This window comes from Atta colombica, unplaced genomic scaffold (genome assembly GCF_001594045.1).
Source record: "Atta colombica isolate Treedump-2 unplaced genomic scaffold, Acol1.0 scaffold163, whole genome shotgun sequence".
Lineage (NCBI taxonomy): Eukaryota > Metazoa > Arthropoda > Insecta > Hymenoptera > Formicidae > Atta > Atta colombica.
In genome coordinates this window covers 1,003,137-1,017,030 of record NW_017259254.1, presented here as the reverse complement: position 1 = coordinate 1,017,030, position 13,894 = coordinate 1,003,137, and the positions used below count along the sequence as shown (strand labels likewise).

At 31.0% G+C, this 13,894-nt stretch overlaps 1 protein-coding gene across 2 annotated transcripts in view; it reads left to right on the top strand.

Moving 5' to 3' along the window:
• The window catches only part of LOC108686061 (neuroglobin-like), a 74,273-nt gene that overhangs the window by 53,219 nt on the left and 7,160 nt on the right, over positions 1-13,894 (top strand). Inside the window, exons 2-3 of one of the 2 annotated variants that reach the window (XM_018191127.1) lie at positions 6,553-6,784; positions 11,152-11,332. In XM_018191127.1, coding sequence (XP_018046616.1) covers positions 6,553-6,784; positions 11,152-11,307 — 388 coding nt within the window. In that variant the 3' untranslated portion in view covers positions 11,308-11,332. Of the gene's footprint in view, positions 1-6,552; positions 6,785-11,151; positions 11,780-13,894 lie in introns of those variants that run through there. The other variant, XM_018191128.1, reaches the window with a different exon arrangement.

Genomic DNA, 13,894 nt, shown 5'->3' with positions numbered 1-13,894 from the left:
ATATATATAAATAAATACAAACGATTAAAAATCTTCTTTTCTTCAACGAAACGTATCTTTTGATCTGATTTACTGCAATTTGAATATTATTATGAAGCTGGTAAATATGTTAACATATAAATGATGGGATTTGAATTATGCATGCGTATTCGGTTTATCTCCGTCGCGTGTGGTGGAGCGAAGGATCCTTTAGAAAAAGAGAAGGTTAGGCACGTTTCACCGATTCTTTTGGGGTCGTGTCGTCAGAGAAACTAGAACACGTAGCATACTCTTAAAGAGAATGGATCATATTCGCCAATCTGGCAATAGCCAAGTGACAGATTGAGCGTATTGATAGCTTTGTAATGAGTGAAATCGCTGGAAGAAAAAATAATTTCTTCATAACACATTATGTCTTAAACAAAATTTACATTTTGAAATGCTTTTTTACCAAATAATTAAATTTGCAATACATGTTTCTCTCTCTCTCTCTCTCTCCTTCTCTCTCCCTCCCTCTCTCTCTCTCTCCCTCTCCCTCTCTCTCTCTCTTTCTCTCTCTCTCTCTCTCTCTCTATCTATCTATCTATCTATCTATCTATCTATCTATCTATCTATCTATCTTTATTTTCCCATAGATAATTACGTGTATAAATATTACACAACATTAAGGGAAAAATATGCAAAAAGGATACATCTAAATTTTTCATTAAAAAGTGTGGCAACCTAAAACAGGAATTGTTGAATTTACAATGCATTTCCTGTTTTTAGTAGCTAAAAGAAAAAATGTTACTTTCGCCATACATGAAACACTATGTATAGTGCAAATAGGTATATAAATTAAAACGTACTAAAATAGTACAAAAAAAGCATGTTGTTAAAGTTTTAAATTATTTGTCAAAGAGATGCATGAAAAAATATCCGAAGTATATTCGAATAATTATTTTAAAGGTATTTTATAGGTTTTTTTATATCATGCCGAGAGAGAAATGTATATTACTAATAGAATAAAAAATACAACACATAATAATTATTGTATTTTATAAATAATACATTGTGCGCGCGCGCGCGCGCGCGCGCGTGTGTGTGTGTGTGTGTGTGTGTGTGTGTGTGTATGAGAGACAGAAAGAAATAGAGAGATATAAAAGAGAAGCTACAAATATATTTTATTTTACTAAGAGACTATATTTTATTTTACTAAGAAACTAGAAATGAAACTCAACATTTTATTATTTATTGATAACATAATCGAAATATTAAATTTACCAATTATTTATGACACGTTTTGTTCAATTCCCGTTATTGCTGATGTATTAAACAATTTCAATAAATATAATTATATGATTTTATAAATGTGCGTAAGCTTTTAAATATAAATATATTATTTTTTTGAATCAGAGAATTTAATAAATAATTATTTATCTTTTAATAAGATAAAAAACACTACTAAATTGCTAATAATATATATATATATCTTTGTTTGATGAATCTAATATTTGATATTATTACTAATGTATTCCAGTATCTACGAAGTAACAATATTTCGCTATACATCAATAATATATTTTATTCTTTTTGATATCAGAAATATGATAATATTTATTTATTAACAATTATTCGAATTCAATTACAGTAACTATAATTATCTCACGATATTTTATACTTTATTTTATGTACTAGATAGATTCAATATTGTCATATGTAATATATTAATGATAAAATTATGATCATTTAATAATTTAAATACAATTTATATGAATGTATACGTCATTTATTAATAATACTATCAAACACTTTCATAATTTGTTCTTTTTCTCAATGAGTTTACGTCAGATGTGACTTATGCATTATAATGATCTTAAAGCTTGGTTTTCCTCGGCGTAATTAGAAAACGGTTGAAGATATTGTTGCGCGGTTTACCTTAATGGAAATACAAGGCATTAATTTCATCGCGCTCTACTCGAACGTGTTAATATCCGAGCATGTACGGTACGTCCTTTGGAGATTTCCACTTAAGTCAAATTAATTTACTACATTCGACTCTTAGCGAAAATCGATCGGAATTATATATCTTAAATTTCTTCTTATCTCGCATGCTCTGTTTTTCAATATTAAAAAAAGTATAGTATTTCAATTATTATTTGTCATATTTATTTATTCTTCTTTGTTTTCAACTCTTCGACAATGTGAAACTTTCATCCTTTGTCCACTTTGAACTATGCAGATTTTTATATTGTTCCAAGATATAGAAATTTTAAAAAATTCTTACATATTTGTGAAAGCTTTAACAATGAATTTTTACTATCATAGAAGTTGGATTGTATTTTATTATAAATTTAAATTTATTTATGTTAATTTACAATTAAAAAATCGATAGTAGTGTCTTTAAATTTAAACATTTCAATCGAGGATTAAATTAAAAAAAAATTATATTAAAAAATATATAATTGCACACCATTATAAAGATCAAAACGGCTGCAACGAGGCATCAATGTTCGATGCAATGTTGATATTCGTCGTCGTATCGATCATTAGGGTTGCTTTTTTTATCGGATTATGGGAGCAGCATAGTGGAAAAGCTGACGCGCGCGCGCCGAATCGACAGCAGTATCGTTGTTTCTCGTCGCTTTTAAGCATCTTCCACGAAGGGGGGGGGGGGGAGAATATGGATTTCCGATACGAAACTTTTCAATCCGTTCCCAGACGATAAGAACCCACCGAACTTATACCAAGCGAATACCGTCGTATCGTTTATTGCCCGTTGGGAGGCCGCATTTAAAAATATTTTATCATATCCGGTCAATACTTACGCTCGTCGGTCTCTTCAGTCATGTCGATTTCATTTGCATCGTAGAAACCTACATGCAAATTTGCTGTTATGCGCTCGTTAATTCTCGTCTTCGGCCTGTGAAATCACATGTTTTTATGCATTGTTTAAAACGTGAGCAGTCCGCTTGCCCACTGAAGCTCAAGAATGTCGTAGATTACAATATTTTTTGCTCCAAAAGCGGGACAAAAGAAATTCAATTCAAATTGTTCGGAGATTTGATCAAGATTTAATAGTTAGTCATTATTGTTTAAATATATATGTATGCACATATATCCTAACATGTCAGAAACTGACGGCAAAATAAAATGTACGATCCTCTGGGATTTCCATATTTATCGTAACTAATCAATCCACAGAGATTTATAAAACGTATGCACGAAACATAGACAACCGATAACGATAAAGTGCGATACGAGCGAGATTCGATTGAACATATTGCAGATAATTCAACTGTCATATGTGCACAATTATTACATGATATACACGTCTCTTTATGAGCAAGAGATAGGAAATATTTTTTTCAAATATATATGTGAATATATATGTGATATGAAAATTAGAAAATTTATCTGCTTTTTAGTTCAGTTTAAAAATTATTAATGTAATATGACAATATGTACAATTTTAAAAATAATTGTCAAGAGATAAACTGCCGAAGGTATTGCAGTGTACAGATTTAAGACATTATTTAAGAGGAGAATTGTATATTATAATAAACAATGAGACATTACTACAGCATTGTAGAGTACTATTAGGGCATTAATGGGCCTTATTAGAATATAGTAGGCATAAAAATTGGGCATTATTGGACATTAATAGACGTTGATATATACAATTTTAGTTAGAGGTTCATCCTTTGATATCGTAATTATATTATATTGGAAAAAAATAATGTTGCAATAATAATTGCATTATCGCAACATAAAAATGAAAGGTTTTTAAAATAACATGTCCATTTTAATGATATAACTTTCGCGAGAATTTTTATTTGTTGCATATTAATTATTATACAGTGTATTACTTAAAGTAACTAAAATTAACGTAAATAAAAAATAAAATATCTCTCCGGAGCATTCTTCATTTAAATTTACTCTCGACGCATGGAGGTGAAGATGCATTATTTACTTATACATTCGCGAACGATCTCCTTGGGGAAGGTATTTCGTATATTATACTTAAATTTACGAAATTTACAAAATTGTACGACCTTGTGGACTCATTTTTGTTTCTTCATGAACATTCATCCGTTGAGATCAAATAAAATTCGTGCTGTAGCCGACAGTAACGAGTTTGCACGCCGTGAAAAATCACGACGGACAGATACCGTGTGAAATGTCATTTTCCTTCGGGAAAGATAATTTATACGGACGCGAGAGAGAAATACGCGCGCTGAATAATCTTGACGCAATATCGGACTAATTTGAATATCGATCTCACGATTTTTTCTGACGCAACATTTTTTTTTTTGAGTCGCTGAAGTTACAACATCAAATTTCTAAGGATGCGCGATTAATTTTGCTATGCAAAAAGAATTGTTTCGTACGGTCTTTTTACAATATTTTATCGTAAAATATACTTAGACAATTTGTTATCTATTAATTATATGTTCTGTGATTTTTATGTGCATAAAAAAAATTTGATAAGTAAAGATAAATATTATACATACAGAGATACTATGTAAACAGGTATGTTACGTTATCATGAAAAGAAAATTTTATTATTTTGTCATATTCTGCTTGCAAAATATAAAAGCGTAAAAACGAACATTATATTTTGCAGACTGAAAAAGAAGTACATAGCATTTTACGTGTGTTGAGTCCGTAACAGATTATTCATTGAAGATCAAAAACTGCAAAGTGAAAATTAAAATTTAACTCCAATTGAAACGAAACAGATTAAAATTAAATTTACCTGGTCGAATTCTAATCTCCAATGCATGGTCCGATGCAGATATTAAATTGCAGCGCGCACTTATTAACTTGAAATCATCAAAGATAAAATAACTATGTTTATATTTTCTCTCTTGCGCGTACATTTTTCCTCTGGATAGACAAGCGCGAGATTGGAATGCCTCGTTGTACAAAGAGGTATTTCATGAACGGCTGAGAGCAACCAGCCGCGAAACAAAAACATTTTTGTCGAGCTGCTATAACGAGGCTTACGTGAACTCGTTATTTCAACGAGTATAAAACTCGAAGAGAAACAGTTAACCAAATTTTGGTATGAGGAAGAGAAAAAGAAAACTGTGCACGCGAAAAGATTGCAACGAATTTTGTTCAATAAATTCTTGTTTACTTACAAGTGAAACTACATTCTGACAAACGCCAGAATTATCTTGAGCTTTTTCAGTGCTAAATATAAAATTGATGATTATCTTTGTATTTATTATGTATTAGTATCGTATGTTACATGAAAGAGAGGAAAATAAATGTCCGAAAGAAATCAAACAAAATACGAACAAGTTAGAATTGAAACAAATAGCGTGTCTTTCCGTAACAATCGATTTCTCTTGTGGTAGATGTATGCCAACGTTAGATAACGTAGAGCTTAGAATTCAAGGCATCACTCGGTTTTGTCCCTACGATTCTTTGAATCTGCAGAGAAAAATATCGTGAGAAGATATCGCGGAATATTAGACATTTCGAAGGAATTGGGAAATAAATTTTTATATGGAAATTGTGTGTGTGAAATATTTTGGGACTCGCCAAATACATTTGGAAAAAATTGGAACGAAAAGAAAAACTTATCTCGGACTATCAAAGAACTGAGTTTGAAATTTATTCTTGTGGAAGATTCTTGTAGAACAGACAAAGTTATGCTTATCAAAAATGCTCAACGTTTTTTTAATCACTTAGATTCACTTCTTTGCTCCAACTTCTTATATCTTTTGAATTTTTAATCGAAAATGTCTTGCTTCTTCAACTTGTTTTTCCAAAAGATTAGCTGTCTTTAATGCATATTTCAAACTGTAAGAGTTACTTTAATCCATAAATTACAATATTTATTAAATCTATTTTTAAACACGCTTTCTTTAAATTTTTGCTCCAACTTGCATTTATGACTATATGAAGTTGCTTCTTATCTTGATAAAGTGAACTGCAATGTTCACGAAACATTAGCATTTAACGATGCAAGATACGGAGATAAACCCGTAAACTGCATAACTTTCTTGAAGCAAATACTCACGGAAACCTCAAAAGTATTATTTATGATTTTATACATAATAATTAAATTTTTTCATTAACTATCTAACATAGTGATGAACAAATATATTTAAGATTCTTCTCACTTATCCTTTATACGAGATAAAATTTATTTATATCTCACATATAAAAAACAAACCATATTTGATTTAATTTTGATATAAACAATCATTGATGTATTATATAACTTCTCATATATAATATTACGATAGTACACACCTACATTGAGAAAAATAATCTGGTTGGATTAAATAGTAATTCTGATGGAAATTGGACGAATCAGAATTTTCTGGTAAAGAAATCTACTAGAATTCTGGTTGAGATAACTAGAATTCTGATTGATATAATTATTCTGGTAAAAATAAGAATTCTAGTAGATTTTACCAGAAATATTGTATCAACCAAAATTCCAGTTATCTCAACTAGAATTCTAATAAATTTTATCAGAAAAAATTCTAATTCGTTCATTTTCAACTAGAAATTTTTTTCAGTGTATTCAGTATCTTTACAACTCTAATGATGCCACACACCGTGTGGTTCCAGGTTATTTGAAGAGAACGCGGAATTGCTAAATATGTTCACGAAGTTTCGGGATCAAAAGACAAAGGAGCAACAGTCCACGAGTATGGAATTGGCCGAGCACGCGAAAACGGTCATGACCACCCTCGACGAAGGTATCAAGAGCCTCGACGACATGGATGCGTTCCTGACATACCTTCACGAGGTCGGGGCCTCTCACACGAAGATCCCCGGATTTAACCGGCAATACTTCTGGGTGAGTTCTCTCTCGAAAAGAAATCGCTCGTACTCACCTTGCAATATTCATACGCGGCATATGACACATAAATACGCAATGTACGTGTGTCCCAATTATCAAACTATTAATTAGGCGAAAAAATAAGATATTTGTTATATGACTAGGGAAAAAAGACAATATATCTAAATTGAAAATTAACTTTAATAAGAAAATATGTGCATTTGATGAACTAAGAAATAAATTATTATCTTAGACATTAAAAATAATAATTTATTTTTGTCTGTCTTGTTACATGTACACAATAAGATGTACGTACATTAAAAATATTTATAAGATTAAACGCGAAATTGGAAGTTGACTAATTTTATATATATATTTTTAATGAAGACATTTTTTAATAATAATATAATTAGTCTTATTAGATTAGAAACTCGAAATATTTTAGAATATTTACTACTTTTTATATCCAACTTATTATATGAATAGAACGCTTTGGTCAAAGTATCTAAAAATTCAACAAAGAAGATCTAAAAATAATTTTAATAATTTTGTTATTATTAGAATAATTATATAGCTCAACTTTATTATTACTAGAATGTCAATATTGCTCGTTGAAATTATATATAATTATTTCGATAATTCAACAAAATTATTTTTAGATCTAGTCAAATTTTTAGATACTTCAGCGAAATCTTTCCGTGTTTATATTTTTATGTGAACAAATCAGTTAAACTTGCCTTATGTGTCAAAATATATTGGTAGTTTACTTGACAGTTATTTTTTGATAATAATATAATGTAATTAGTTTTTTTATTAAGAACTTAGAATACATTGGAATACATTTGTATCACTTAAAAAAAAAAAATACAATTTTTGCGTGAGTAAGCTTGTCTTACATATATCAAAACACATAGATAGTTTACCTCAGAATATACCGGGAAAGCGTGCGAAAATTGTCGGAGAGAGAGAAATACGTCTCCCATCTCTTGGCGAACATTTTCTCTTTGTGCTGCGCTTATCTCGGGCAACATGGAAATCAAAGAGACTAAACTGGAAACTTTTGGGAGACACTGTAAACTATTTTAGGACCTGTCTCCAAGCAAGAGATTTATGCACAATTAAAGTATAACGATGCTCACGCGACATAAATGTGGAATAAACTTTCGTTACGTTCCTCACAATGTATGAACGTTTAATTTCTATAGCACATTTCCTCAATTGAATGAAAACGTTTTACAATTTCTTACATTTTTTTTAAATTCATGTTAGATATTATTCGTTAAATTGGAAAATAAATAATATCAAATTTATTATTTTAAAAATATTATAATTTTACTGACTCAATATATATACATTAGAATTCAGAGTGAACGTTTATTATGAGCTCATACTATCAATTAAAAGTTCAATTTTATTATCTTCATGTTTTATCCAACATTTTATTATTTGCATTACACTTCTTTCTCGAAATTTATACCGCCTCTTTGCAAAGAAGAAAAATTTGCTGCGAGAAAAATTGAATAACAAATGTTGAGACTTTACCCGCAACATCACTATAAGGCGTATAACACGGCGGTATTTTGTTATCTCATGGTTTTTTATAATCCACTATACAGCTGGTGTCCGTCATTTGCTTGCTACGTTGCTATTCTACACGATATCTAAAAATAAAACATTCTTTTTTAGATGTTCTTACATTTAGCGTTGAAAATGGTGGTAAAATGATTATCGTAAAAGATAAATATGCTAAAATTTCACTTTGATATTGCAGAAAAATTTTCTGCACGAATATTTTTTATTGCAAATTCTTTTAATATGAACACACTGATACGAAATACATATTTTTTTCATTGCTTTGTAAAATACACGAATGCTATTTCGAAAGAGACAAATTCAGAATAATGCATGACTTTGATTTGATTCGTGCAAACTGCAGAGAGACGTCTCGAAAGGACAGTTTGTTGCTATAACGACTGTCATAGGACTTGTAAATATTCCATAATTTTATTTACGATCCTGTTAGTCGAAAACATTTCGAACGTAGAACATGAAAATTGATGCTATAACACTTCTGACATCTGAATTGGTTGAAATAAATAAGTACGCTATGGAACGAATAATTAAACAGCATGAAATCACATTCTTGCTATGATTGAAGTGAGGAAAATTCGTGGGAAATTCCAATGTTTGATTAACTATATATATGTAATTGAACATTATGCACTTAATCATTCTGCTTGGTTGAATAAATTTGATAGCTGTCCATGCACAAACATACAAATGTCGAATTCATTAAATTAAATACATTTTAATGGGAGAATGCATTTTCCCAATACGAGATTGCAAATATAATCGTATATAAAATCAACTGGCATTTTATTACATTGAATGTACGTGATTTTCTTGATAATCTTGATGTTTATTTGAACGAAAGCATGCGTCAATTTGATTCGTCTAATAAATGTGTGTGTCTTTCCTTTTTGTATCAATAAACTCATGTATCAGTAAATTCGTATATTACATTTACCAATTTAATTTTTCTCAATCAAAAGAATTTTTAATTTAATTTGAAGCTTAACAAAAAAATAATGCAACAAACGTAACAATAAATTTCAATTTTTTCATTCTAAATAATAATATATACATATCTAAGTTGTAATGTATATACACATCTTGACAGATATGGTAAAATACAAAAATATGATGATGAAAAATAATAATCCACGTAATGTCGAAAAGAAAAAATTATTAAAAGGGCCTTGATGCAATACGCAAAAGTAATAACGTTTCCCTACTTTTTCGCATATGTATGCAAATTTTTTTATTACTTTTGTGATGATCGAAACGGAATTTTCTTTGTGCACGTGAGAAGGAAGCCGTGCTAGAGGCTCTTCCCGCATCGCTTTATCTTCTTGCTTAAAAAAAGGAATAAAGGTATTATATAAAAAAAGGCGAGCACAAAAATGCTTAAAAATGTGGTTAAAAATGGATAAATAGAAGACATTTTATTGAAGTAAAATTAATTTTAAGATGAAAAAATAATATTATATTGTCAAGATATAATTCCATAAGTACACCGTTAATCGTAATGACTTGTAATGTAATATATTTCAGTGAGACATTTTCAGAAATTAATTTCGATCAAAGACAACTTGTCATTTAGTTCTTTCTAAAATGGAGCTTTTCAGCTTATTTGACATAATTCTGAATTTGTTTTTATGTCATTCAAATAGGAATAAAGTCAAGTTATGTGCGCAATGCGATGAGAAGGGTTGAAGGTTTACATTACAGAGAACGTCGCATTTATTCGCAGTGTGAAACGCTCGCCACGGTTTCAATCTCTTGGCACGAAATCAAATCCGGTTCGCCTTCCTTTCTCGTCTAATGTGAATTCCGTGACTTAGTTATTGTATATAGGATTGATAATTCCTGTTGGACAATCCTACAAGGTCTATTGTGAACCGTGGATACGACGATCGCACAATCGTCGATTCAATCGCCAGTCCTCGTATTGTTAGCGACCACGCTGTTCGAAATGGATCGAGGCTTAAATATTCGCTATATTGATATTATCTTCTTCCGCAATCCAAGAACGTCCATAGCTTCGACTCCATCAATGCTTAAAATAAATATGAAGCAAACAAACTAAACTTTTTTCTAGAGATTTATTTTCGCTTACAAACGACGTATCAAATCATTTAATCGGAAAAAGAAGAGTTACAAAAATATTATAGATATTATAGAATTCACAAAACTAGTCTCTTTTAGAAAAATATTTCGAATGGCATTTTCACTTCAATACTAAAAATAATTACTGATTTGCTGAAAACTTTGTACACTGAGAGAAAAAAATATCTTGATACTAAAAAATAAACTACAATATTAGAAAGAAACTACTGAATAAATAATTTACTTAACACAAGAAAATTATTTGTTTGATAAATTTTAATAGTTTATTTTTTAATATCAAGATGTCTTATCTCTCAGTATGGAATAATATTTTTTTCTTTTTTTTTTTTATCGTACACTTGGCAGCTTTTAGGCAATCAGCTGTCCTAAATCCAGGAAGAGAGATAAAGAGTGCCGGCTTCTGAAAATTAATTGTTTCCGTATTTGTCATTACATTAATCTCAGATATTGTAGTCATGGAAGTTGTTTCTGTTCTAGAATTATCTTCCGTCTTAGAATGATATACTTAAGAATAATAAAATATATCAAGAATAATATACCATATATTTTAATTGAATCACGCAAATTTTAATTTTAATACAGATTCAAATCTTCCAAAAAAAAGACATTGTTTTTTTTATTAAATAATTAATAGTTATTTTAAATGTAAATTAGCAAAAATGTAGTTCATACGTGATCGGACGTTCTATTTCCAGAAAATCGAAAAACCGTTTCTGGATGCGGTGGAACGCACGCTGGAGGATCGATACTCGGAAAATGTGGAGAACATCTACAAGCTAACGATCAAGTTCATCATCGAAACACTAATCGACGGCTTCGACAAGGCACAGAGTGACAAGGCCAAGTCCTAGTCGTCCTAGTCGTCCCGAGGATCCGGTACGCACGCGATCGCCCTCGATCCTGCGAGATGTTGACAGCCCCCCGAGTCGGCCTGGCTTCCCACATTTGGAACGGGAGAATGTCAGCCGACAATTCTTGAGAAGATGACGACGGGGACAATCGTCGTTCTTGCGTTGATTCGCGCGGCGTCAACACGTCGCTGCTACGTTTCTCCGCGAATTCTTGAGAAACGCGAAATGCGAGTGCGTGGCGTTTTGCGCCGCCGCCCTCGTCGGCCTGAGATCTTTTTCCCCCTCGAGCGGGTCTCGCCATTAAACGTCTCCGGATATTAAGAACACGGTCCTGAGTTAATCCTTCGGGATCTCTTCGTAAAAACCGTGCCGCAACGCGAAGCGAAAGAGCTGCGCGACTCTCCCACGACGATCGAAGGGTTCTCTCTTTTTATCTTTTTAATTAATATCGATTAATTAATATTGATTGGATTTTCGATAATAGAAAAATGAGTCTATTTAAAGTCTATTTATTCAAAAACGTAGAAGTTTCCGATTTCTTCTAGGTATCTTTGCGACATCATTTTAATAAGGGGATATATCTATTCGTATAAGAATGAAAACATAACAAATGACTTAAAAAATATTTTTTTTTTATTTAAATAACAAAAATTGGAATCGAATCGTAAGTTTTGATTTAGATATGTCTTTTCAAGTACCTATTATTTTATAGGTAATTTTGCAACGTCAATCTTAATTTAAGTTTAACTGATTCTTCACTTTCTTCTAATGCGGATTCCAGGAAAAAGACAAAGAGTAGGTTAAATCAAGATTAAATCGTACCAACCCGAAAGCGCTATGATTCCATGTTATCTGAAATCTACCAAGTGATCGACCAGCTTTTTACGAATAGTGCCAAAATACCCGTGGGAAAATCGATTCTCTATAGAAAGATTTGTTTTTGAGATTTATGAATTGTATTTTTTTTTACATGCAAAATATTATTTAACAATGGATAAATCTCAAATATAAAAACGAAAATATTCCGAAAATGGAATACGTGCTTTTTCGTGAATTTATCAAACTTGTGTTGTATCAAAAGAAAAATACTTCAACTCGTACTGTTATTATTTATTAGTTGTTTATGTTTCATTTCACCTGGTCTTGCGCGTGAAATATAATACGTTGTAAATGTATTATGATATTTGAAACAAAAACGCTAGCATTTGTTCTTCAACAGAAATATCTTGAAGAAATGATGCGCGAATATAAATATTATTTAGGTGCTCATTCTATAACTCTTAACGACTATATGCTACAGTTAAGAGTTACAGAAAAGGCCTCTTAATTTTATTTTAATATAATTATGTCGAGTATACAAGCAAACGTTTATTTTTTTTGTCATTTTTATTTATTTTCTGTACGTTATTTATTTCCCTTCGTCAGCTAAACTTCCTCTAGTTTTAATACATTTAACAGGAGCAAACGTAAAGTGACACATGTCGTTATTGATCAGACATAAAATTAGAAGGAAGGAGGTGGGAGAGCTTTTCTTTCCCACAAGAGTCCGAGCTTAAGAGGATTACTAAAACGTAACTTTAGTCAACTATATGATACTCCTCATAAGAACAGGATAAGCTGAAATAAAAGTTTTTTATTACAATACTGTTACCAGCAAAATAAGGTTCGACTATCTGCTAATATTCGCCGCACACAATGTCGTTTAAGAGTTTATTACGTCGCAAGAATTCTCATTAACTTTTCATGAATGTTATAAAACCATCCAATGCATATAATGATTCTTTCATCAAATATGCCCATATAAATAACTACGAATTTTGGTATCAAGCGTGAGAAAAATATGTTTCCATCCTCTTTTTATACGTTTTTTATGTCAAGTTCTTTTACGGAGAGCGATTATTCATTCTACTAATAATATTAAGTTTCTTTTGCTCGTTCAGGATGTAAAATGGATGGCTTTTGAAATATCATAACATTTATACTCACGAGATGAAAATTTCCAGTTTCTGCGATAACATAAATCGCATAAAATTCAATGCATCAACAAAAGAAAATTTGCATCGTTACACGTGTTGCGAATTGATATTCGCACTTAATTGAAAGAGTTGCTCAAATCCGAACCGTTTAGCGCAAACCGATGTTTTGGAAAAATGTCCTACGGCATTCTGCAGTAATTCCATAATGACCTCAATTCGATTATCTCACCAAGAAGTTTCTTTTTTTCAAAACCGATACCCTGTCGTCAATTATAATCAATATATATTGTCCAAATTACGTTTTAAAATCGTTATTTAAAATCGGATCGTTCGAGTTTCAAAGAGATGGATACCCATAGAGAGAGAGAGGGGGGGGAGGGAGAGAGAGAGAGAGAGAGAGAGAGAGAGAGAGAGAGAGAGGTAATAAGTATAGACTGCGCATTGCCTGATCTTAACTGTGCTCCATTAAAAAGACAAGGCAGTATATTGAATTTAGAGCTGTAGATATTAAGAGTAATGTAATCCTTTTATCTGCGAATGTCGACAATCGCGATTTTTTATTTGCTCCCTTTTCTCGGCCGTCATTTTAGATCTAATTAGTCTATTGTCTA